We start from the raw sequence: 25702 nt of genomic DNA on the forward strand, positions 1-25702 counted from the left end.
TTTCTTTGCCCAACCTACTATCTCTTCTAAAAACTTTTGCATCCCTCTCGGGCCTTCATGTCAAGCCTTCCCAAATCCAACCTCTCTTTCAATAGCAACAGATTTGAAAGCAGCCTTCCCATTTCATTGGCTGTCCTCCTTGCCCTATCAGGGAATTCATCTTACCTCAACATATGGGGGATTGTAGCATGCCAATTTTCCACCCTTGCTCACAGGCTTGTCCGATATGCTGTCCTCCTGGTCTCACTTACCATTGTGCGGGTTTGGTATAATAACTGCAACTCGTATGTTTTATCTCCCGAAATTGCTGGTTTTAGTCCCTTCACATATTTTATGTATACATCAACGTAAGCTTTTGCAGTTTATATGGGGAGCCACTCGTTCTCGAAATAGTAAACAGGTCTTGTACATTCAAAGGATCACTGGTGGCCTTTAGGTCCCCAACTTACAGGTTTACTATACTGCAGCAAAAATAGCACCATTATCCCACCTTCATGAAACACATCAGCTGCCGTTACGGGCCACAATCTTGTCGATTTGGCTCCCATACCCATCTTCTCTACCTTGGTTCTCTCCCATTCATCACCCACCCGCAATAGGGGCATATTTAGCCCACTCTCTAGGATTGTGGGACACCCTTAAAATATTCTGTGGGTTTGATTACCCCCCCCCTTCTATGAATTCTTCATTACCCATTATTTCAACCAGGTTGTGAAAACCCAGACAACATTTTCATGGTGGACTGCGAACAGATTCACGGATTTTCACTCCATGTTCACCCCTACTAGGATATTGACATTTGACCCCCTACGTTCTTCCCATAATATTCCCTTACAAGAATATTATAGCTGCCTTCAACTTAGGCATTTTCTTCAACAACTCATTAAATCCCACCCTACCCCCATATACCCCGACCCCTTTCGAGAGCCTTTGCAGAACCCAACCCATTTCCCGGGCCTGATATCATTGCTGTACTCATCTATAATTTCTGCAAAAAATCCCCCTTAGAGGCCTTACCACCTTCAATGGAAAAAAATAACTAGGGAAGCAGTTAGAGCCGGAGGATTGGCAAATTATGACTATAGCGATTTACAAGTGTATGAGAAATGTACTTATACTGGCAAATGCATATCAAGGTGTTGTATAGTTGGTATTATACACTGGTTAGATTGTCCTGCTTTAACCTAACTTACTCTCCTCTCTGTTTTCGGGGATGTTTACAAGAAGGTTCTATTGCATATATTTGGTGGTCATGCCCGAGGGCGTGCAGGTTATGGGTCAGAGTCTATACCCTTCTTCGGAATTTATTTCATGTTAACCTTAAAAGGGACACTTATGAAGCCCTTCTTGGCAAACCAATTGTTGAACTGCTATGTCCGGAATGACAATTGACCCAGCATCTCTTTACTGCAACTAAACTAACCATTGCGAGGGCATGGAAAACCCCCAGGCCTGGTACACACGATGGGATTGATCCGCGGATACGGTCCTCCGGACCGTATCCGCAGATAAATCCTCTGGCGGATTTGGATCCGTTGGCATGTACTCACCATCGGATCCAAATTTGCGCGGAATTCAACCGCGGTGACGTGTCGCGCCGTCGCCGCTATAATGACGCGGCGACGTGCGCGACGCTGTCATATAAGGAAATTCACGCATGCGTCGAATCATTACGACGCATGCGAGAGGGACGGGTTAGGACGGATCGATTCGGTGAGTCTGTACAGACCACAGGATCGATCCGCTGGAGCCGATTCCAGCGGATAGATTTGTTAGCATGCTAACAAATTTTTATCTGCTGGAAATCGGAAATATCCGCAGATAAATATCCGCTGGAACGTACACACCAGGGGATCTATCCGCTGAAACCGATCCGCTGAGATTTTTCAGCGGATGGATCCTCTCGTGTGTATGGGGCCCCACTGTTAGCTTCATGGGGAATGAGAAGCGGACGGCCATCCTCTCGTTTGGCAACCATGGATCACATATACCCAGCCTTCTCAGTTTAACAGTACGCTTCTCTCCATTTAACACTCCCCCCTGCGCACACCCCATGGACTCTTCCTTTCTCTTTTTTTTTTATTCACTTCTACCCGTTATGCTTAATGCATTAAATCTATATGTCAATCAGGCCGTCAGGTATTGCCCTGGTCGGGATTGGCTATACTTATAATCTTCTGTTGCATCCACTTTGATAGAGAGACTCTTGACCACAAAAAGTTATGTTCCATTATGCTAGGTTCTATATATAAATGTTTTTGTTTACAGACAGTCTATAACTCCTAGGATACCTTTGGAAAGCTAATTTTGAACTTCCTCCTTTTCTCTTTGTTCCATGGGATGCTACACTAGAAACCTGTATAATTTTACCGCTTATGTCTCCTTTTTATTATGATTATTGGATTTCATGTCAATAAACCCTTTTTGTAAATATAAAGCTCCAACAGCAACACATATGGCTTGTGTTTAAGCGTCAGATAGATTTTACACTCCTATACAAGTCTATGGAAAAGCAAAACCCAACTGAAGCAAGTCAGTCATAAATCATTGGAAGGTCAAATGCAGTTAAAGGGCACCTGTTAATGAATTCTGAATGAATGATTTTAGAAGAGTCTCAAAAGTAGATATCAAACAAATGACAGTGACACAACCCTTTGGCCCATCAACAACACACCCATATCTTTCCGACCTTCTAAAATGAGAATGGCGGACACCTTGGTATAGATATGTAGGCAAAAGGAAACATCCTTGCTATGTACCAAGTTACATGGACCATGAAGGATTGACATGCAAAAAATGCCTAAATCCACAACTGATTTTTCTCACCAATACTTTTTCTTCACACCTGCATTACAAATGAACAAACTCAAATTTAGTGGTCGGGTTTACATTTTAATGCAGTATAATACATATAGTAACTAAATAGTAGATTTCTTTCATAGAGATCTATATATTACTCCGAATTTGGCATTTTTGGTGCAAAGAGTAATAGAGTGTTTTGGTTCCAAAGAGAAAAAAGTCCACCCAAATTAAAGGGTTACTAAAAAGGGTTACTAAAAAGGAAAATGTTTTTTTTTTCCTTTAAAATAACAAACATGTTATACTTACCTCCACTGTGCAGTTCGTTTTGCACAGAGTGGCCCCGATCCATGTCTTCTGGGGTCCCTCGGCGGCTGTCTCTGGTCCTTCCCGCAAGAACTCACCACATTCATGCGAGAGAGTATCACTTGGCCCCACCCCTCGGCACACCGCGTCACTGGATGTGATTGACAGCAGCGCCAGCCAATGGCTGCGCTGCTCTCAATCCATTCGCTCTAACCAATCAGCGGCCAGGCTGAGCGGCGAAGAGGATCTCGGGACCGAGCGCGGGACCTTTCGACAGGTCAGGCAAGTAAAACGGGGGCTCGGGGGGCCGGCATCATCAGATGTTTTTTCACCTTAATGCATAGATTGCATTAAGTGTGACATTTTTTTTTCCCCTTTACAACTCCTTTAAGGACTACTGAGAGATATTAAAAAACACACCTAACGGCCCTAACCCTTGTAGTAAAAATGAGAGTCTAGCCATTTCCCTCTTTAGACTCCATTCACACAGGGGCAACACGACTTCCAGCACGACTTTGGGAGGCAACTTGGACACGACTTGAGTATGAATCACAGCGCGACATGAGGCAACTTCAAGTTGCCTCCAGGCCAAGAGGCTTTCCAGTGGCCAAACAACAATCAGCTCTGTGGGAGGGAGGGGGGAGGGAAGGGTTTGCCTGAGAAATGTATGTTCTCTTCCTGTATTGTTGCTTCTATTAAGACAGTGATGATCCGACTTCTGAGACGACTTCCATTGAAATCAATGGGTACAAGTTGCCTACAAGTCACCTAGAAGTCTGATTGAAGTAGTACAGCAGGGGTGCCCAACCTTTTGAAGAGCAAGGGCCACATAAGTGACTTGGTAACCGTTCGTGGGCCACAATGAGTGGAGTGGGTGGATGGCACCCCACTCGGCTCTATAGAGCCCACTCTACTCTCAGCACACCAAACTCACAGGTAATAGAAGTTTATGGCTCATTGCAGGTAACCCAGAGGTGCACTTCTCTGCACCTGCGGATCAGTTTGAAAGCAGCCCAGAAACCACTGCAGAACAGGTATGCCCATATATAATAAACTTACCTTTAATAACAGTATTCCATTCTATTTTATTCCACACATGTAGTACAGGAACCTTTTCTGAAGTCGGAGCGACTGCAGTAGTGTGCATTAAGACGGTTCCATTCACTTCCATTGATTTTCTCATGCAGCGCGACTTGAGGCGTCTAGGGGCGACTTGAAGTCGGATCCAAAAGTTGTGCCTGTGTGAATGGGCTCTTATGCAAAATTTTAAATAAAAGCACTTTTTTTGGGTGTCCAGTTTAGAGCACATAATCCACACATTAAAAGAGCCAGAATTGTTAACCAATTATATTTTTTTGTGTGACTTTTTAACTCTGTTATTGTAAACTGTAGCAGAGATTTCCTTTAGACTGGGTTATTTTTTCCTATACAGCTCCTGTTGAAATATAAATACGCTAAAAATGCAGCAACACATTTAAAGGAATGTAGCAAACTTCAGCCCATTTCCTTTTTTTTCCACCCAGACTAGTAGTTTTGAACATAATGTATCTTGGGAGTTTCCTGTGATCCAGTCCCTGTAGCTGCTGAGTGTACAGCCAGATGCGTTGGCAGAATGTTTCCACTGCTGACATCGGAGCCTGGTGGCCGCTATCCAGACACATGGATGAAGGCAAAGAGGAGGATCGAGTGTCAGATGGTAAACACGCACACCCTCCCAGGCTACTAGCAGGAGGTGGCTGTACAAGATACATGCTGACAGTGCTTACAGACTGGAGCTTGTTGAAATGCTACAGAAAGTAATTATTTACATTAGAAGTGGGTTTTAGCGCGGTCCTAATATGTGTGTCTTGTTCCAAGAATCTGGTAAAAGGGTTGAGTCATTTCAAGCTTGCATAACATTTCCCTTGGCACAGTAAGGAAGATGAAGAATCCACTATTCCATCGCTAATTAATTCATTTGACTAGTTCGCTCTGTCGGCTTGTGCTTATTAGTTCCAAAAGGTTAGCATCAATTATTATTTTTGTAGACATGTGGTGGTCCTTAAAAGCAAAGACACTGAAGATTAAGAGCAGTCACCCCAGGGTGCCATAACGAACATTGAAACCCACCAGCCAAATCCACCACTACCCATTTAGAGCTCTTTTTTAATATAGGACTAATGTGCATGATCCCTTTCCCATCCCACGGCACAGAGCTCAGGGCCTTTGTAGCCAAGAGCCAAGGCAAACATTGGGGTCAAATACTTGAATAGGCTCATATCTATGAAACGGTTATTACTTTGGTCAGAAGGCCTTTACGGTCACACTGGAGGCAAAGGGCGTACCTGGCCATATGCAAACACTGAGAAAAGGCCAATTTGCACTGTAGGATGTCTTTTTCCACAGCATTGTGAGAGATGTTTTTTAGGCTCCATGCACACTGTATCACTCGGCTCCGCCCCTCGGCGTGCCGCGTCACTGGATGTGATTGACAGCAGCGCCAGCCAATGGCTGCGCTGCTCTCAATCCATCTGCTCTAGTCAATCAGCGGCCAGGCTGAACGGCGAAGAGGATCTCGGGACCGAACGCGGGACTTTCGAGGGGTCAGGTAAGTATAATGGGGGCTCGGGGGGGGGGGGGGGGGGGCGGCGGCAGCATCAGATGTTTTTTCACCTTAATGCATAGATTGCATTAAGGTGAAAAAATGTTTTACTTTACAACGCCTTTAATGTTTAACTGCTTTTTAGAAGCAGTTAGTAGCTGCAAACGTTTTTCTGCCCAAACTCTACTGCTCCTGAATGCACTGGCAGTCTTTTTCCCTGCGTCTAAAAGCTCCTGCCACTAAACACTGCCAAAAGCCTTTTAGGTAGATTCAGTAAGAGTTAGGCCGGCTTATCAGTAGATAAGTCGACCTAACTCAGAATCTACGCCGACTTATGTTTAAGCGTATGCTCAAACAGAGATACGCTTAAACATATCTAAGATACGACGGCTTGCGCCGTCCTATCTTAGATTGCAATATTTTGAATGGCCGCTAGGTGGCGCTTCCATTGCGGTCGGCGTAGAATATGTAAATGAGTAGATACGCCGATTCACGAACGTACGCCCGGCCAACGCAGTACTTTTACGCCGTTTATGTAAGAGATAGGCCGCGTAAAGTTAGAGCTAGGCCCTATTGGAATAGTAATGTCAAGTATGGCCGCCGTTCCCACGTCGAAATTCGAATTTTTGACGTTGTTTGCGCAAGTTGTCCGTGAATCGGGATTTACATCGTTTACGTCCACGTCGAAATCAATAGGCCCGTGCGGCGTACTTAGCCGCAATGCACACTGGGAAATGTAGGCGCTCGGCGCATGCGCAGTAAAGAAAAAACGTAAAAAACATGAGGTCAAGCGCCATTAACATATAACACGCCCCCCTCAAACACATTTGAATTAGGTGCCCTTGCGCCCACCGATTTAGGCTACGCCGACGTAACTTAGCAGGCAAGTACATTGTGAATCATGTACTTGCCTCGCTAACTTACGGCGGCGTAGCTTAAATTCCTTAAGCTACGCCGCCGCAAAGTTACGCCAACGTACCTGAATCTACCCAATTGTGTGCATGGACACATAGGCCAACATTCTAGGAGACAACCCCTAGAAGCAGCTATAACATCTAGTGTCTATGAGGCACAAGACCGAGAACTCATGCTTACGTCGCTACTTATCAAGTCTTTGATTAAAACGAAAATGCTGGATGATGATGTCTCCCTCATCCGGACATTCTAGGGATGCCATAGTAGAATGTACAATAAAGGGCCTTAAAGAGATCTGCCAATTCCGTGTTTACATTTTCGATGTATGAAGAGCATGCCTAACCATACAGAGCTGTATTATAGGTTTCCTTACAATGCTGAATCCTATTTACTTACTGCTGGGCACATGCCAAAAAGATTTTCACTAAGCCAACACTTAGCTGGGAAAGTCATGCAATTTCTCTGCTGTCAGTTCTGAAGAGGTCACTGCTGGCTGTCACAATTCCGATTACAACATCCTACTAAAGTTGAGTGTTTTGTGAGAAGATTGCAAGGACGATGAGCACAGGTCTCTTTAAACGTTGGCAAGCTTCAGAAGCTAGATTCTCAGCTAGCCAAGAGCTTTCCATTAACCCCAGTAGGCTCTCTGTGTGCAAACTCAACACCTTCTCGGCCAAATGCAGTGGGCCATGAGAGAGGTAGCGTGGTATGGAACCATGTGTCAAGAGGCTGAAGGGCCCATCATAAAAAGCCGAAAGAATCTGGCTGTGATAGTTTATACATAACTAAGGTATACTAGCTTTAGCTCATGTTGCGTGGTTAGCATTAGGCCTCACACACAGGACATTTTTACAGCTGCTCCTAGGGGGCGTCTGGCTTTTTTTCCCCCCTGCCTCTGAACTCCCCTGCATGTTAGCCTATGTGTCAATGCCAGTGTGTCCAGGAGCAGTACAGTTTGGTCAGAAAAAATGCTTGACGCTACTTAACAGTGGCGGCTGGTACCTACTATTTTGTGGGGGGGGTGGGGGGGTGGTACAATCAACAAACCCCCCCCCCCCCGGGAGACACAAACACAGCTATTGGCGATCACCTCACAGCACCCCCCCCCCCCAGACACTGGCACATCCAGTGGCGAGCAAACCCAATGCGATCATCCCATGGGAGGCGAGCAAACCCAATGCGATCATCCCATGGGCGGACACAGAAGCCAGTGCCGATCACCTTACCTAGGGGAGACACGAAGGCAGGGAACGCTCCAGTGAGGACAAATGCTTTCTCCTTACAGCCGATTGGAACCCAGAAGTGTGTCCCGAGACACGATTGGCCAGGAAGTCATAAGACTCCCTAGCCAATAGGGGCTTCCTAATTGGCCGGGAGGAGAATGTGTCAGAATAGCGAATATTAATTTGCTAGTGTCACACAACTGGGTAGGATCAGGGCGCACTCTGTGCCCCGAGCCCACCCTATTTTGAGCCTCTGGCTCTAATCAGGTGCTTCAAAATACACACCCCTGCCTATCCCCGCAATTGTAATTCACGTGTCCGGCGTCCTGAAAGGGGTCGGACACATGCAAAGGGAGGGGCCTGTGCGCCCACAATGCACAGGCTGCCACCGCCACTAAAAATTGCACCTAAAATGCTTGAGCATTAATTCATTTCAAAGGCCAGAATAACATTTAAATAAATGAAATGAATTAATGCCCAAGAGCTTGATGCCTGCAAAGGCTCCGGAAAGCTTTAGACGCTTTTAAAATTTTGTTTTCTGCAAAAACGTTGCTGGCTTCTAGGAGGGTTAAAGAAACATCCTGTGTGCTTAAGGCCTAGGTAGTCATACTTCATATTCCCATCGCACACATTCCTGGATGAGCTCTTGGATTTGGGTGCTGTAGCAACAACCAGCTGGATACTGGTACAAGTCACAAGGAGAATATTTGCCAGCACACCATGGAACAACGTAAATAGCGTCCAAACGGATGATTTATTGCATGATCACAACACAAGGAGAGTGCAACGTTTCGGAGCCACGCAGGACCCCTTCTCAGAGAACTCTTTACATCAGAGTTCCCCTTGGAATGGGTCCTGCGTGGCTCCGAAACGTTGCACTCTCCTTGGGTTGTGATCATCCAATAAATCATCCATTTGGACGCTATTTACGTCGTTCCATGGTGTGCTGGCAAATATTCTCCTTAAGGCCAAAGTAGTTCACAGTACACAGATCCAAACTTGAAAAAAGGATGAGTACATAAAAGGTTTTTTACACATATACACATATACATATATACATATATATACACAAAGAAAACCAAAAAACACAAACGTACCTGAGCAGAAGCTGTTGCTACTTATGGTCCTGGCAGAGCGGCTGGAGGTAAGGTTAAAGTCTTTGCTGTCCTCCTCTGAAAATGGGGATTCAGAAGATGGGGACACTTTCTGCTTTGGTAAGTATGGACGCAGAACCAGGCGCGGGATACGACTCCGGGCAATCTCCTTTTCTTGCATTTTCTGTTTATAGAAAAGAATAGAGAAAAACAGTTTACAGTCGCACATTGCAGGGAGTCAGGCATAATAGAACGGGTAGAGTAATCGGAACAGAGGGCATTTTCAGAATCTATGCTCGTTTCTACGTTCTGTGCTTGTTTCTATGGTAATGCGACACTGGAGGTATGGGAGCATATTTATAGACTATGACAATATGAGGCTATTGTAGGGTTCCAGTAACACGAGAGGTGCCGTAAGCACACAGGCCTAGTTTATTAGCTTGGTAATTGTACTTATTTGTTAGAAAGCATCACGGTTATACCTGGAAGATTTAACAGGTAAACATAAAAGTATATTTAAGCGTATTTAAGGCAATGAGCAATGTGTAAATTGATGGAAACCAAACCAAACCAACCAATGGAAATTCAATATCCATCTGTTCATCCACATATGGTGCCTGTAGAAGCTGGACTGGCCCTCCTGCCTGGAGACCACCTGAGACAGCCTTTCCCCTTGATGGTTACCTGTATGGTTGACCTGTTGTACAAGCCTTAAAACCAGAATTTAGGACTGAATATCAACATATCGTTTAACACAGACTCACCAGGCCGAAGGTCTTTGAAGACTCCAAGTCCAAAAGGCAAAAGGTGATTAACCGATATTTCTGAGTCACCTCGAAATACCAACAAAACGGGTCGTTCGCGCCAAGGCCCATAATTCACTGCGGCATTGCGCGCTGATGATTGGCCAAGCATGCACTATGACCCGCATGCTTGGCCAATCACAGCGCGCAAAAAACGGAGAGCCATAATTGGCCAAAGTCAGGGTGGCTTTGGCCAATTATGGCTCAGGGCTTTAGTCCACGCCCCCACACTATAAAAGGCTGCCTGCAGGGCGGCAGAGAGAGAGAGAGAGAGAGAGAGAGAGAGAGAGAGAGAGAGAGAGAGAGAGAGAGAGAGAGAGAGAGACAGACTTTTTTTGATAGATAGAGCAGGCAGGCTAGTCAGTTTAGTTAAAGGAACAGTGTGTAAAGGATATATATACATCCCAGGTGTTGTACATATATTTATACACTGTATAGTTTAGCTAGATCAGTTCTTCCTATCCTAATTTACTGTCTATGGCCCCGTAAACACGACCAAGTTTCTCGGCAGAATTCAGCCAGAAACTCGATCGGAGCCGTATTCTGCCGAGAAACCCGGTCATGTGTACACTTTCGGCCGAGGAAACCGACGAGGATCTCGTCGGGCCAAATAGAGAACATGTTCTCTATTTCCTCGTTACTCAATGAGGAAACTTGGCTCGCCGAGATCCTCGGCGGCTTCACAAGAAACTCGATTAGCAAAACGATGCGTTGATTGTGCTAGCTGCAGTATTCTCACGTGGTGTATTGCCCGTGTGCTCTGTAGTTTGCACCTAAAGCGACTTGGTGTGTACCAGTACTGCACTTGTGCTCTGTAGTTTGCTCCTAAAGTTACTTGGTGTGTACTGCACTTGTGCTCTGTAGTTTGCACCTAAAGAAACCCATGCTATTTTTCTCAGTGATTTTCATCCATATTGCAGGGACCAGACATTACATTAAAGCTTACAGTAATCTCATTTTGTGCAGGGACAGTTCTAAACACGTACCACTACTATAGACAACCAGCAAGGAACAATATTTAAAGGAATTTATTTATTTTTTCACTTTAAGCATCATTAAAATCACTGCTCCAGAAAAAACTAAGTTTTTAAAACTTTTTTTTCCATTGATACATGTTCCCTGGGGCAAGACCCGGGTTCTCAAAGACGTTTTCCAACAATAACTTGCATATTAGGCTTTAAAATGAGCACTTTTGAATTTGAAGGTTCTGGTGCGAACCGAAGAACCGAACGGGGGGGGGGGATGTTCGGCTTATCCCTGATGGCCAGTAACAGCCATAGTCAGCAAAGACCCCTTTGCAAATTTTGGGCCCCGTTAAATTAAGGACTTAATGAAAAGTGAATCTCGTTTCTCACCTGCCCAAGAAAGTTAACAGTGTCCACATTATAGCAGATGGTGTTCCAGCAGCAACCAAATCCACAGGTCCTGTAAATGGGCCCCTAAAACCTAGAGAGCCCCTGAACAGATGTACTGTCTGCACAAATGGTAGGTCGCCTGGTGCCAGAGCCATTGAAAAAAATAAAAAATAAAACCCAGCACACACACACACACACACATCACCTAAATGGGGAAAAATATTCTCTAGGCCAATTTATATACACCGCAAGGTGTTTAGCAAACTCCACTGCAGATTTTGGGACGGGGCATTGCCCAAACTTCTAAAGAAACTGTTGAGTGGATCGGCCTGCCAGTTCTAAATCTATATAAACACACACCCCAAGGTGAAAATAGATGCACACAGTTCCCAGGGGTTCAAAGGATTAGGCAGAGTAATATCCACTGTTTGTGTTAAGCCCGACTCTGAAAACAGCAAACAAAAGATCACATTGAATCGAACTAGGCAAACAGTAAAAAAAATAAAAATAAAAAAAAAGGAGAACACACAATAACCTGCTTTTAAATTCAAATTAAATCCAAAAAGCCACAGGGAATTTTAGGGATTTTCACTCATAGGATGGACAGATTGATTTTTGATGTACTGTACTTTGTATGAAGCACCGTATTCACAAGGAATCATTTTGCACAGCATTATATTGCATTTATAGTTATTTATTATGCATTGTTACTACTAATATTATTTAAGGAGATAATATTGTATTATCATTCAGCACAAGTTTATTATTTGTATAGTTGGGTATTATTATCCCCGATCACATTAATTTACTCCAGAGGTATTCGGGTTCAAAGCTGACAATTTATTGAATAGGTAGGCTGGTGGTTTTGTTGATTTATAGCATTAGGTTATACTATTAATTAAGGTTTTATTAATAGGTTGTTTAGCGCCTCCACCCTCACAAATATTTCTGTCACTGACTATTTTTGAGGAGCAGCTTCCATTATTAGTTTAGAATATCAATTGTTAAATTTGGCGCGAGATATCTTTATTATAATATCAATCTTACCTCCAGCTGCTCTGCCAGGACCATAAGGAGCAACAGCTTCTGCTCAGGTACGTTTGTGTGTGTGTTTTTTGGTTTTCTTTTGGAAAAATTATATATATATATATATATATATATATTATATATATATATATATATATATATATATATATATATATATACATATACAGTGAGGAAAATAAGTATTTGAACACCTGAGAAAATCAATGTTAATATTTGGTACAGTAGCCTTTGTTTGCAATTACAGAGGTCAAACGTTTCTTGTAGTTTTTCACCAGGTTTGCACACACTGGAGGAGGGATTTTTGGCCCACTCCTCCACACAGATCTTCTCTAGATCAGTCAGGTTTCTGGGCTGTCGCTGAGAAACACGGAGTTTGAGCTCCCTCCAAAGATTCTCTATTGGGTTTAGGTCTGGAGACTGGCTAGGCCACGCCAGAACCTTGATATGCTTCTTACAGAGCCACTCCTTGGTTATCCTGGCTGTGTGCTATGGGTCATTGTCATGTTGGAAGACCCAGCCTCGACCCATCTTCAAGGCTCTAACTGAGGGAAGGAGGTTGTTGCCCAAAATCTTGCAATACATGGCCCCGGTCATCCTCTCCTTAATACAGTGCAGTCGCCCTGTCCCATGTGCAGAAAAACACCCCCAAAGCATGATGCTACCACCCCCATGCTTCACAGTAGGGATGGTGTTCTTGGGATGGTACTCATCATTCTTCTTCCTCCAAACACGGTTAGTGGAATTATGACCAAAAAGTTCTATTTTGGTCTCATCTGACCACATGACTTTCTCCCATGACTCCTCTGGATCATCCAAATGGTCATTGGCAAACTTAAGACGGGCCTTGACATGTGCTGGTTTAAGCAGGGGAACCTTCCGTGCCATGCATGATTTCAAACCATGACGTCTTAGTGTATTACCAACAGTAACCTTGGAAACGGTGGTCCCAGCTCTTTTCAGGTCATTGACCAGCTCCTCCCGTGTAGTCCTGGGCTGATTTCTCACCTTTCTTAGGATCATTGAGACCCCACGAGGTTAGATTTTGCATGGAGCCCCAGTCCGAGGGAGATTGACAGTCATGTTTAGCTTCTTCCATTTTCTAATGATTGCTCCAACAGTGGACCTTTTTTCACCAAGCTGCTTGGCAATTTCCCCGTAGCCCTTTCCAGCCTTGTGGAGGTGTACAATTTTGTCTCTAGTGTCTTTGGACAGCTCTTTGGTCTTGGCCATGTTAGTAGTTGGATTCTTACTGATTGTATGGGGTGGACAGGTGTCTTTATGCAGCTAATGACCTCAAACAGGTGCATCTAATTTAGGATAATAAATGGAGTGGAGGTGGACATTTTAAAGGCAGACTAACAGGTCTTTGAGGGTCAGAATTCTAGCTGATAGACAGGTGTTCAAATACTTATTTGCAGCTGTATCATACAAATAAATAGTTAAAAAATCATAAATTGTGATTTCTGGAATTTTTTTTTTAGATTATGTCTCTCACAGTGGACATGCACCTACGATGACAATTTCAGACCCCTCCATGATTTCCAAGTGGGAGAACTTGCAAAATAGCAGGGTGTTCAAATACTTATTTTCCTCACTGTATATTATATATATATATATATATATATATATATATATATATATATATATATATATATATATATATATATATATATATATATATATTTTTATGTACTCATCCTTTTTTCAAGTTTGGATCTGGGTACTGTGAACTACTTAGGTCTTAATGACAATATTTGCCATATATTTAGTGTAATGCTCAACACCAAAAATATACAGTGAGGAACTCATTTATTTTGCTTACAGACACTAAAATACTACTTTCAAATGACCTACCTTCATGTTTAGACCAGTCCACAATGATTATTAACTGACTGCACTGTACCCCTGCCATGAGCCGCTCCGTACAGTGGCCCAGATTCAGGTAGAATCGCGCAATATTTGCGTGGGCAAAGAGCAAATTTTTTTATCTGCGCCCACGCAAATATTGTGCTTTGCCCGCGATTCACGGAGCAGTTGCTCCGTAAATTGCGCGGGCAATATGCTAAGCAGCCGGGCGCAAGGCTGCCTAATGTAAATGATCCCGCCGGGGGCGGGAATCATTTAAATTAGGCGCGCTCCCGCGCCGAGCGAACAGCGCATGCTCCGTCGGGAAACTTTCCCGACGTGCATTGCGGCAAATGACGTCGCAAGGACGTCATTTGCTTGTAAGTGAACGTGAATGGCGTCCAGCTCCATTCACGGTTCACCTACGTAAACGACGTGAAATTTGAACGTCGCGAGCGGGAGGCGCAGCTATACTTTAGCATTGGCTGCGCCTGCTATTAGCAGGAGCAACCTTATGCTAAAGGCGCCGTACGGAAACTCCGTACCTTGCGTACGCAGGGCCCGCGCAACTTTTGTGAATCGGTGGTAGTATGCAATTTGCATACTACACGCCGATCACAAAGGCCGCGCCCCCTAGCGGCCAACGCAAGAATGCAGCCTGGGATGTGAAGGCATAAGGAGGCTTATGTTTGTCACATCCTAGGCTGCATTCGGTGTAACGAGGTTCCTGAATCAGGAGCACTCGTTACACCGGAGCAAGTAAGCACTTGCGCCGCGCAACTATGGTTGCGCGGGCGCAAGTGCTTCTTGAATCTGGGCCAGTGTGTGAACCCAGCCTTGAGGCAAATATACTGTGCGCTGAAAGTGCAGTTGCTCTAGATCCTAGTAAAAGAGGGAAAACTGAAGATTTTTATCATCCAATCATGTGCAAGTAAAAATGCATTTTTTTTTCCTTGCATATGATTGGGTATTCTTTGCAAAGTGAAGCTTTACCTCATTTACTAAGCATACAGCAGTGGCGACTGGTGCTCAATATCTTGGAGGGTGGGCGAAAACAAACCTGCCCCCCTCACTTGCACCACCTGCTGATCCCCCTGCGTGGGAATCAGAGGTGGTGCGGGCTCTTGGAGGCTGCCCCTGCACATGACGCCATCCATGTCCTTACCTTAGGAGGTGGTGCTGGGGATCCGGGGTAGGGCTCCTGGAAGCTTCCCCTCCACCTTCTGCGGCTTGCCGTGACACTGAACTGCTTCTCCTCCTGAATAGGAAGTGGGTCCTGAGACTTGATTGGCCAGGAGTCCCAAGACTTTCTGGCCAAATTGGATCTCAGGACCCACTTCCCGATTGGCTGGGAGGAGAATCAGGAAGACAATAGCAAATATTAACCACTTAAGACCTGGACCTTTAGGCAGCTCAAGGACCAGGCCCCTTTTTGCGATTCGGCACTGCGTCGCTTTAACTGACAATCGCGCGGTAGTGCGATGTGGCTCCCAAACAAAATTGGCGTCCTTTTTTTCCCCACAGAGCTTTATTTTGGTGCTATTTGATCACCTCTACGGTTTTTATTTTTTGCGCTATAAACAAAAATAGAGCGACATGCAAAAATGGATGAAGAAGACTAGGACAGCCGCACTCCAAAAAAAGCGTTCCTTTTTAATAAAATAGGTCACAAAACTGACATGTCACAGCAGAAATCAGAAAAACACAGCTGACACGTTTCACACTGTCATACAGTGCTTAGTCATAGCTTAAAAATAGAGCGACAATTTTGAAAAAAATGCAATATTTTTTACTTTTTGCTATAATAAATATCCCCCAAAAATATCTAAAAAAAAATTTTTCTTCCTCAGTTTAGGCCGATACGTATTCTACCTATTTCTGGTAAAAAAAAAAAAAAAAAAACGTTTATCGGTTGGTTTGCGCAAAATTTATAACATTTACAAAATAGGGGGATAGTTTTATTGCATTTTTATATATATTTTTTTTACTACTAATGGCGGCGATCAGCGATTTTTTTCGTGACTGCGACATTATGGCGGACACTTCGGACAATTTTGACACATTTTTGGGACGATTGTCATTTTCACAGCAAAAAAAATAAATTAAAAATGCATTGTTTACTGTGAAAATGACAATTGCGGTTTGGGAGTTAACCACAAGGGGGCGCTGAATGGGTTATGTGTGACCTCATGTCTGTTTCTAACTGTAGGGGGGTGTGGCTGTAGGTGTGACGTCATCGATTGTGTTTCCCTATAAAAGGGAACACACGATCGATCACGGCGCCACAGTGAAGAACGGGGAAGCTGTGTTTACACACAGCTCTCCCTGTTCTTCAGCGGCCACAACTGGTGTACAGTACATTTGCCTTTAGTAAAACAACCCCATAGTGTCTTCAGCTTAGCTGCATCTAGACAAATAATTCTCTGCATCCTGGGACTATCCAATAGCAGAAGGGTGGCTTAATTTATTGGGGAGAAGGGTGACCGCTCCGATAGACCAAAATAAATCTCTCACCAAATCCAAAAACCCTGGGTGCTGGCAATGCAATAGCATGCAAAATTTGTTGAAGATGAGGACAGCCGCACTCCAAAAAAGCATTTCTTTTTAATAAAATAAGTCACAAAACTGACATGTCACAGCAAAAATCAGAAAGACACAGCTGACGCGTTTCACACTGTCATACAGTGCTTAATCATAGCTGTGATTAAGCACTGTATGACAGCGTGAAACGCGTCAGCTGTGTCTTTCTGATTTTTGCTGTGACATGGCTTAATTTATTGGTTTTTATTCTACAACCTGAGGCGGTGCAGTCAGTTAGTATTCATTGTGGGCTGGTCTAAACACGAAGGGCGTTCATTTGAAATTAAATAAATCTAAAAAGGCAAGGTTGTATCTATAATAGTAGATGTCCAGAGCATTGCCACCCTCCTTATATCAGATACCAAGAGCCACCCCACCATCAGAAGTCAAGAATCCCCCACCCTCCCTTACATCACAGTGCACCCACCTAGCCTTGTGCTGCTGCCAGGAAGACCGAGGGGCAGAGCCGAGAAGCAAAAAGTGTGGGGGGGGGGGGTGGCTTAGAAATACATATGAATACAAAGAAAAAAAAAATTACAAAAATAAAAAAGAAGTCAAAACGCTTTTTTGGATATTTATTTCCCATGAAATTTGTTTTTTTTTGGGGGGGGGGGGGGGGGGGGGCGCATGGCAGGAGGTGTCTTTTGTTTACATACTTTGTCCAAAAAAATTGTATCCCTTTCCTATCGCAGGATGTAGGAATACCCAGCAGAGCCCGTGTTAAAAGGTTTGAATGTTATAGTTTGTAGAAACCGATTCAAACAAGACCCAGTTTTCGGTATCAGCAATGGTAACTACAAGACCCCAGGGCTACAAGCACACGACCACAACTACTGTGATAGCCATATGAGAAGTATGTCACAATGTATTTCAATTAGGACTTGACAAATGACCTACATCCATGGAAATTTAATTAAGATGATTACAAACAAAACCAGTCTTACTTTAATTAATTTTGGTGCCCACAGAAAACAAATCATTGATTTGTCACGCCTAGAGCCTTCCGAATGTAATTTTAGCACCGTCAATAAATTTACATATGAATAACATGCAAATTAAAGAGACATCATGCCAAGTCGTTAATGAAATTGTGCTGGGAGACAAAAGTAGGGTGCCGCTGCTGGCCTCTCCTTCTGAAAAGCCTAGCTGCCACGTCGTCATGCCATGCAGAGTAAAGAACCAGATTTAGTTTAAAGCTCCCATCCCCAGCAGCAGCACATTCACCTTTCCATCGCCTCTCCCCTTGATTTGTTCAGCTGCAGGATAAGCTGCTCAAATCATGGGAATTAATGCTGGTAATTCAGTTCTTCACTGGGCACAACTGGTATTCCATACTTCTTGCTGTGCAAAATACCTGCTCACCTGCAGCAAACAATGGTTCCTCCCACTAGCTTGTACACTACAGGATATCAGGAGTAACCACCACATGTGGCAAGGGAGCAGGTATTGACCCACCAAAGTGGCCAGGGAGAGGCAGTGATGTTTCAACATACACATTGCCTCTGCCTTCTGTGCAAGTGAACCTGTGGAGCTTTCATTAAATGAATAGCCGATAATCCTACTACGAAATTCCTTTTTCAGGCACTTATTATTGGATGATGACAACACTCGTGCACTGCCTTCCAACAAACACTAACTGCTTGCCGACCACCGCACGCACTTATACGTCGTCGACAGAATGGCATTCCTGGGCAAAAGGATGTACCGGTACGTCCCCTTTAAGGAAGCGGCATTGTGGACGCGCGCGAGCCCGACCATGGGTCCTGCGGACTCGATCACCATGGGGATACCCACGATCTTCTCGCGGTAAGGAAGAACAGGGAGATGCTGATAGAAACAAGCATCTCCCCGCTCTGCCTAGTAACAATGACAGTAATCACAGCTTCATGTATCCGGAAGCAGTGATCACTATCTTGTCACACACAGCCCATCCCCCCTACAGTTAGAAACCCTCTCTAGGGCACACTTAACCCCTTCACTGCCAGTGTCATTTTCACAGTAAGCAGTGCATTTTTATAGCACTGATCGCTGTAAAAATTACAATGGTCCCAAAAATGTGTCCGATGTGTCCGCCATAATGTCGCAGTCACAATAGAAAAATAAATAAATATATCACTGATCGCCGCCATTACTAGTAAAAAAAAAAAAAAGAAATGATTAATAAAAATGCCATAAAACTACCCCCTATTTTGTAGACGCTATAACCGATCAATACATTTTGTTTGGGAGCCACAACGCACGACCGTGCAATTGTCAGTTAAAGCGACGCAGTGCCGAATCGCAAAAAGTAGCCTGGTCTTTAACCAGACAAATGGTCCGGGGCTTAAGTGGTTAAGCAGCTGAGCACAGTGACAGGGTTTACAACTACTTTGGCATACTCTTTTTGATCCCAACATCTTACCAAGTGCACCCCATGTGCCCTAAACTCCAACACACTCGATAGGTAGATAGCGGTCTTCGTTCAAATGCAGAAGCTTCAGTACATCTCACCTTAGCAAAAAGGCAGGCCTCTATATACTGTAGGTTTGTAAAGAGTACAGTATGGGAAGTGTTGTGGGGATGGGGGAGTGACAATTTGCTGTGTGAAGACAGCCTTTGCCTGTTAGGAAACATCTATATTCATCGTCTCCTGGGGATTTTCGGACAGGGGAAGATGGAAAAACAAAGTAGTGCTTGCTTAAGGTAGAAGGAAAGGCAAAGTAAAAAAAATACATATTTTTTTTCCTAATGGCCCTGCAATACAGTATGTGTGAGATATATATATATATATATATATATATATATATATTTATTTTTTTTATTACACACAAATACAATACTGTGCAAACATTTTAGGCAAGTGTGAAGAAATGGTGTAATATAAGATGTTGTATAGAAACCCCAAAAGCGCGGAGATGTGTGGGACTTTAACGGTGTTTGCAAGTGATCGCTCTATATTTTCTTTATCTATGTAATATATGAAGGCTTTCAAGATATACATTTTATTTGCATATTTTTATCAATTTACAAAATGCAAAGTGAGCGAACAGAAGAAAAACTTATAACAAATCAATATTTGGTGTGACTTGCACAAAAGTCAGGGATTTTGTAGAATCAGATGTATGATTAAACCAATTATACCAAGTACAGGCGTACCCCGCTTTAAGTACACTCACTTTACATACACTCGCGAGTAAGGACATACCTGCGAGTGTATGTAAAGTGCCTTACAAGTACTGTACGGACATTTTGCAGCCGCAGTAGAAGCAGCTGATGCTCCGAGAGCATACCCCACCCTGTTCCAGTGTGCCCCTGACACCCCCACTACAGCCCCCGAGACCTCAACTACAGCTCTTGACACCCCCACTACAGTCCCTGACCCCCCACTACACCCTAGAAGTGAAAAAGGGTATTGTTTCACTTTAGAAAAGAGGGAAAGGAAAAGAAAAGAGGGAAGGGAAAGGAAAAGAAAAGAGGGAAGGGAAAGGAAAAGAAAAGAGGGAAGGGAAAGGAAAAGAAAAGAGGGAAGGGAAAGGAAAGGAAAAGAAAAGAGGGAAGGGAAAGGAAAGGAAAAGAAAAGAGGGAAGGGAAAGGAAAGGAAAAGAAAAGAGGGAAGGGAAAGGAAAGGAAAAGAAAAGAGGGAAGGGAAAGGAAAGGAAAAGAAAAGAGGGAAGGGAAAAGAAAAGAAAAGAGGGAAGGGAAAAGAAAAGAAAAGAGGGAAGGGAAAAGAAAAGAAAAGAGGGAAGGGAAAAGAAAAGAAAAGAGGGAAGGGAAAAGGAAAAGAAAAGAGGGAAGGGAAAAGGAAAAGAAAAGAGGGAAGGGAAAAGGAAAAGAAAAGAGGGAAGGGAAAAGAAAAAGAGGGAAGGGAAAGGAAAAGAAAAGAGGGAAAGGAAAAGAAAAGAGGGAAGGGAAAGGAAAGGAAAAGAAAAGAGGGAAGGGAAAGGAAAAGAAAAGAGGGAAGGGAAAAGAAAAGAGGGAAGGGAAAGGAAAGGAAAAGAAAAGAGGGAAGGGAAAGGAAAGGAAAAGAAAAGAGGGAAGGGAAAGGAAAAGAAAAGAGGGAAGGGAAAAGAAAAGAGGGAAGGGAAAGGAAAGGAAAAGAAAAGAGGGAAGGGAAAGGAAAGGAAAAGAAAATAGGGAAGGGAAAGGAAAAGAAAAGAGGGAAGGGAAAAGAAAAGAAAAGAGGGAAGGGAAAAGAAAAGAAAAGAGGGAAGGGAAAAGAAAAGAAAAGAGGGAAGGGAAAAGAAAAGAGGGAAAAGAAAAGAAAAGAGGGAAGGGAAAAGAAAAGAGGGAAGGGAAAAGAAAAGAAAAGAGGGAAGGGAAAAGAAAAGAAAAAAGAGGGAAGGGAAAAGAAAAGAGGGAAGGGAAAGGGAAAGAAAAGAAGGAAAAGAAAAGGAAAAGAAAAAGAAAGGAAAAGGAGGGAAAAGAAAGGAAAAGGAGGGAAAAGAAAGGAAAAGGAGGGAAAAGGAGGGAAAAGGAGGGAAAAGAAAAAGGAAAAGGAAAAGGAGGGAAAAGAAAAAGGAAAAGGAGGGAAAAGAAAAAGGAAAAGGAGGGAAAAGAAAAAGGGAAAAGAAAAGGAAAAGAGGGAAAAGGAAAAGAAAAAGAAAAGAGGGAGAAGTGTGGTAGTAGTTGGTGAAGAAGAGCCTGGACTCCGTCCAGGGAGACCAGCATCAGTCTGCCCTGTGTGGCCATGATGGTATATTCAGAATTCGGATTTCTGCCCAAAGACGATGAGTCCAACTGGAGTAGTGAGAGGAGCGGTCAGTCCAACCGCCATGTAAGCCAATTGGGAGGAGTTTCTGTAGGAGGTGTGGTTAAGCTTCCGAAACGCGTCCCAATTGGCTCACACAGCGGTTGGACTGACAGCTCCTCTCACTACTCCAGATGGACACATCATCTTTGGATATACCAGAGAGGCGTGCGATTGGCCCCACTTTTATTCTACAGCAGGACAATGACCCCCAAGCATACATCCAATGTTATTAAGAACCATATTCAGTGTAAGGAAGAACAAGGAGTCCTGGAAGTGATGATTTGGCCCCACAGAGCCCAGATCTCAAAATCTTCAAGTCTGAGCATTCATGTGTGTAAACATTTAGAAATGCACCTCTTTAACCGATTGCTAGCGCAAAAGCTTTTTCTGGATTTCACGTTTAGTAATGGCAACTATGGGAGATGGTTGTGGCTCCATAATTCTTCTCCTATTCAGGACCTCATTGAAGTGCTCATCAATAACCAAGGTGTAGGAGACAATTCCAGGAATCGTAAAAGGTTAAAGTCATACGTTCTACAAATTTAAAGCTTTCCTATTAGCAGGGAGACTTTTCCAGCCTTGGCTCAGTTTGCTGTTCCTTACTGTCCTTAGAGAGAAGGAGGATGTACTGGGAATGTGAAAAGGAATGCGATCCAAGGAAACCAAGTACAACACTTTACAAAATACACACCGCCACCAGCAACCTCTCATATGTGAAATGTTACACCGCGTATCTGCTAAAAGTGGCCACTTCACAGAAAAAATGCTTTGCTTAAAAGAGAAGTGTGACCAAAGTTCTTTTGGCCATACTTTTGTTATGGATCACAGGAAGCAGTACACTTATTTCTGCCCTCTGGTGACCCAGTGTCAGAGGTGCTTATTATTTTAACATCCCATAAATCTCCTTTAACCACTTCCTTACTGGGCACTTAAACCCCCTTCCTGCCCAGACGACTTTTTGCGATTCGGCACTGCGTCGCTTTAACTGACAATTGCGCGGTCGTGCGACGTGGCTCCCAAACAAAATTGACGTCCTTTTTTCCCCACCAATAGAGCTTTCTTTTGGTGGTATTTGATCACCCCTGCGGTTTTTATTTTTTGCGCTATAAACAAAAATAGAGCGACAATTTTGAAAAAAAAAAAAATAATAATTTACTTGTTGCTATAATAAAATAGCTCAATTTTTTTTTTTTTTTTTTTATCCTCAGTCTAGGCCGATACGTATTCTACATTTTTTTTTTTTTTTTTAAATATCGCAATAAGCGACTGGTTTGCGCAAAAGTTATAGCGCCTACAAAATAAGGGACAGAATTATTATTATTTTTTTTTACTAGTAATGGCGGCGATCTGCGATTTTTATTGCGACTGCGACATTATGGCGGACACATCGGACACTCTTGACACATTTTTGGCGCCATTCACATTTATACTGCAATCAGTGCTATAAAAATGCACTGATTACTGTATAAAATGTGACTGGCAGGGAAGGGGTTAACACTAGGGGGTGAGGAAGGGGTTAAATGTGTGTCCTATATAGTGTTCTAACTGTGGAGGAAGGGGGGTGACTGGATGGGGGTGACCGATCTGTGTCTCTATGTACAAGAGACACAGATCCGTCTCCTCTCTACCCTGACAGCACCGCTGTCTGCGAGAGCCGGAAATGAGAAATGGATCTCATATGTAAACATATGAGATCATCTCTCATTGGCCGCACAGATCGCCTTGCAAACGGCCACTCCGATTGGCTGTTCACGGCGATCTGTGATTGGCTGTGTCCAAGGGACACGGCCAGCACAGCAGTTCCCCGCTGCGCGCTCGGAACGCGGAAAGGGGCGGACGTCAATTGACGGCGCCTCAGAGAAGTAGAACCACCCTGTGGCCGTCAATAGTCGTACGGCCGTCGGGAAGTGGTTAAAGTGTTTGTAAACCTCTGAAATGAAAAATGAATAAAGCATATCCCTCTATAGTGCGTACTTGCCCCTATCCAAAGCACCCATTAGGATTGCGGTCTGCTCTTTTATTCCTCTGCCATCTGCATGAGTTACTTCTGACAGTTCATGACAAGACCAGACAAACCCTGGAGGCGGCACCCCCCTCTACCCCCCTCCTTCAGCAGTCAGCATGTTACTTACAGCCCCAGCTGTGCACGTTTCCCTATGAGAATGTGTATGTTTGGTGGGAGTTCTCAAATTGCCCTCAGCTGCCTGCTGTGCAGCGTGTGACATCAGATCCCTGTTTCCTGTAGCTCATCAAGGCCCCTTTCACACTTGTACAACTCATCCCACGATTTGGGACGGCAAAGTATCATGACAAGTCGTTGCCCGTGAGCTCCAATGACAACCATTCATATTTGTACGACTTCGAATCGTTCCGACTTCAAAAGTAGTCCCTGCACTACTTTGGTCTGATTTTGATGCCAATTACACAGGCATTCCCTGAAATCGCGGCAAAAATCACATCCGCGAATCGTGGCAAGATCGCGGGGAAGTCGCACAGGTGTGAAAAGGGGCTTTAAACAGAGTTCCCCCGATTTTAAAAGTCAGCAGCAAAAAAAGCGTAGCTGCTGACTTTTACTAATCAGACACTCACCTGGCCCATGGTCCAGCGATGCGGGCGCACAAAGCCCCCCTCTGCGTGGCGCAGGCATTCCAACTGTGGGTGCCCGGCTGTGGCTTCACAACCGGGCACGCACGAGCCGCTCTGCGCAATGTGATTGGCCAGGCAATCTTCTGGGACCTGTGACATGTCCTAGAAGATTGCATTTTAGGTGATCTTTCTTCCGGTGCCACGGTGCCAGGGGAGGAAGCAGGAGCCTGTAGAAACAGGATACCTGATCCCCCCCCCAAAAAAAAGAAAAGCCAAATGTGGCATGTCAGGGGGTCACCAACACTTAAAGCGGAACGCACGTAGGTGAATTTCCTTAATCTCTGTATCACCCGAGGCCAGTCACTTTATTGGGTATATAAGGGTTTACAACCACTTTAAAGCTGAAATCCTGGCAAACAGTTAAACACACTGAATATACAGTACACATAAAGAGGAGCCATTTTACTTATCAAAAGGATTTGTATTTTTTTCCCCTGGGTGGGATAGGCAAGTATAAAGTCTTCTTTCCCAGGATTTTTAAAACTTTTTTTAAGAAAATTTAACCACATCCCTACCGCGTCATTGTAAAATGACGGCGGCAGGAACCCCTTCTCGATCCGGGTGGACGTCATATGACGTTCTGCATTCCCAGCGATCTAGGGCGCGTGCGGCGACGCTCGTGACCCGGCGCGGGTGCCTGCGATTGCCGCCGGGTGCCCGCGATTGTTCGGTAATCACGGCAGGAGTGTGGATCTGTGTGTGTAGACACACAGATCCACCTCCTGTCAGCGGTGAGGAGACCAATGTGTGTTCCCAGTACAGAGGAACACACATCGGTCTCCTCCCCTTGAGAGTCCCCTCCCCCCTACAGTTATAACACATCTTAGGGACACATATTAACCCCTTCAACGCCCCCTAGTGGTTAACCCCTATGTGTTCGCCGCAATGTCACGGTGACAGTAAAAAAATTGCAAATTGCCGCCAATACTAGTAAAAAAAATTAATAAAATAAAAATGCCATAAATCTATCACCTATTTTGTAGACGCTATAACTTTTGCGCAAGCCAATCAATATATGATTATTGCGTTTTTTTTGTTACCAAAAATATGTAGAAGAATACGTATCGGCCTAAACTGAGGAAAAAAATATATATATTATTTTTAAAAAAATTGTGAGATTTATTAAATAAAAAAGGAAAAAATAGTGTTTTTTTTTAAAATTGTCGCTCTTCTTTTGTTTATAGCGCAAAAAATAAAAACCGCAGAGATGATCAAATACCACCAAAAGAAAGCTCCATTTGTGGGAACAAAATGATAAAAAAAATTGTTTGGGTACAGTGTAGCACGACCGCGCAATTGTCATTCAAAGTGCGACAGTGCTGAAAGCTGAAAATTGGCCTGGGCGGGAAGGTGCGTAAGTGCCCGGTATGGAAGTGGTTAACATCCAGAAGGAAGGAAAAAAAAACACATATCGAATAAACTGCAAATCTACTTTATCTGCAAAAATTTAGCTCGCTTCTATCCGACTCCATGTTGAACAGTGAGGCCACCCCATAAAAAAAAAAAAATCAAACACACACATTGATTATGACTGAACACTTCCAAGTCAGAATCCCCCCCCCCCAAAAAAAAAACCCACGACATTTAATAGCAGTGTATACCGCCTATGCAGAGTGCACTATGCAGTCCCAGCTACTGTGTTACCTCATCAGTGGCCACCCAAACGGGATGAAGGCCAAGCTGTCAGACTAACATCTGAGGTCCCAGTCTGTGTGGAGGAGATGCCAACAGTGTACAGGAAAGATTCTGTGTGGGACTACAGCTGCTTATTGAGTAACA

General features: G+C 43.9%; 1 protein-coding gene across 7 annotated transcripts in view; it reads right to left on the minus strand.

Annotated features, from left to right (window-relative positions):
• The window catches only part of SYBU (syntabulin), an 84801-nt gene that overhangs the window by 49505 nt on the left and 9594 nt on the right, over positions 1–25702 (minus strand). For all 7 annotated transcript variants that reach the window (XM_040354862.1, XM_040354864.1, XM_040354863.1 and 4 more), the window contains exon 3: positions 8922–9102. In XM_040354862.1, coding sequence (XP_040210796.1) covers positions 8922–9102 — 181 coding nt within the window. The remainder of the gene's footprint in view (positions 1–8921; positions 9103–25702) is intronic.

Source organism: Rana temporaria, chromosome 5 (genome assembly GCF_905171775.1).
Source record: "Rana temporaria chromosome 5, aRanTem1.1, whole genome shotgun sequence".
NCBI classification, from domain to species: domain Eukaryota; kingdom Metazoa; phylum Chordata; class Amphibia; order Anura; family Ranidae; genus Rana; species Rana temporaria.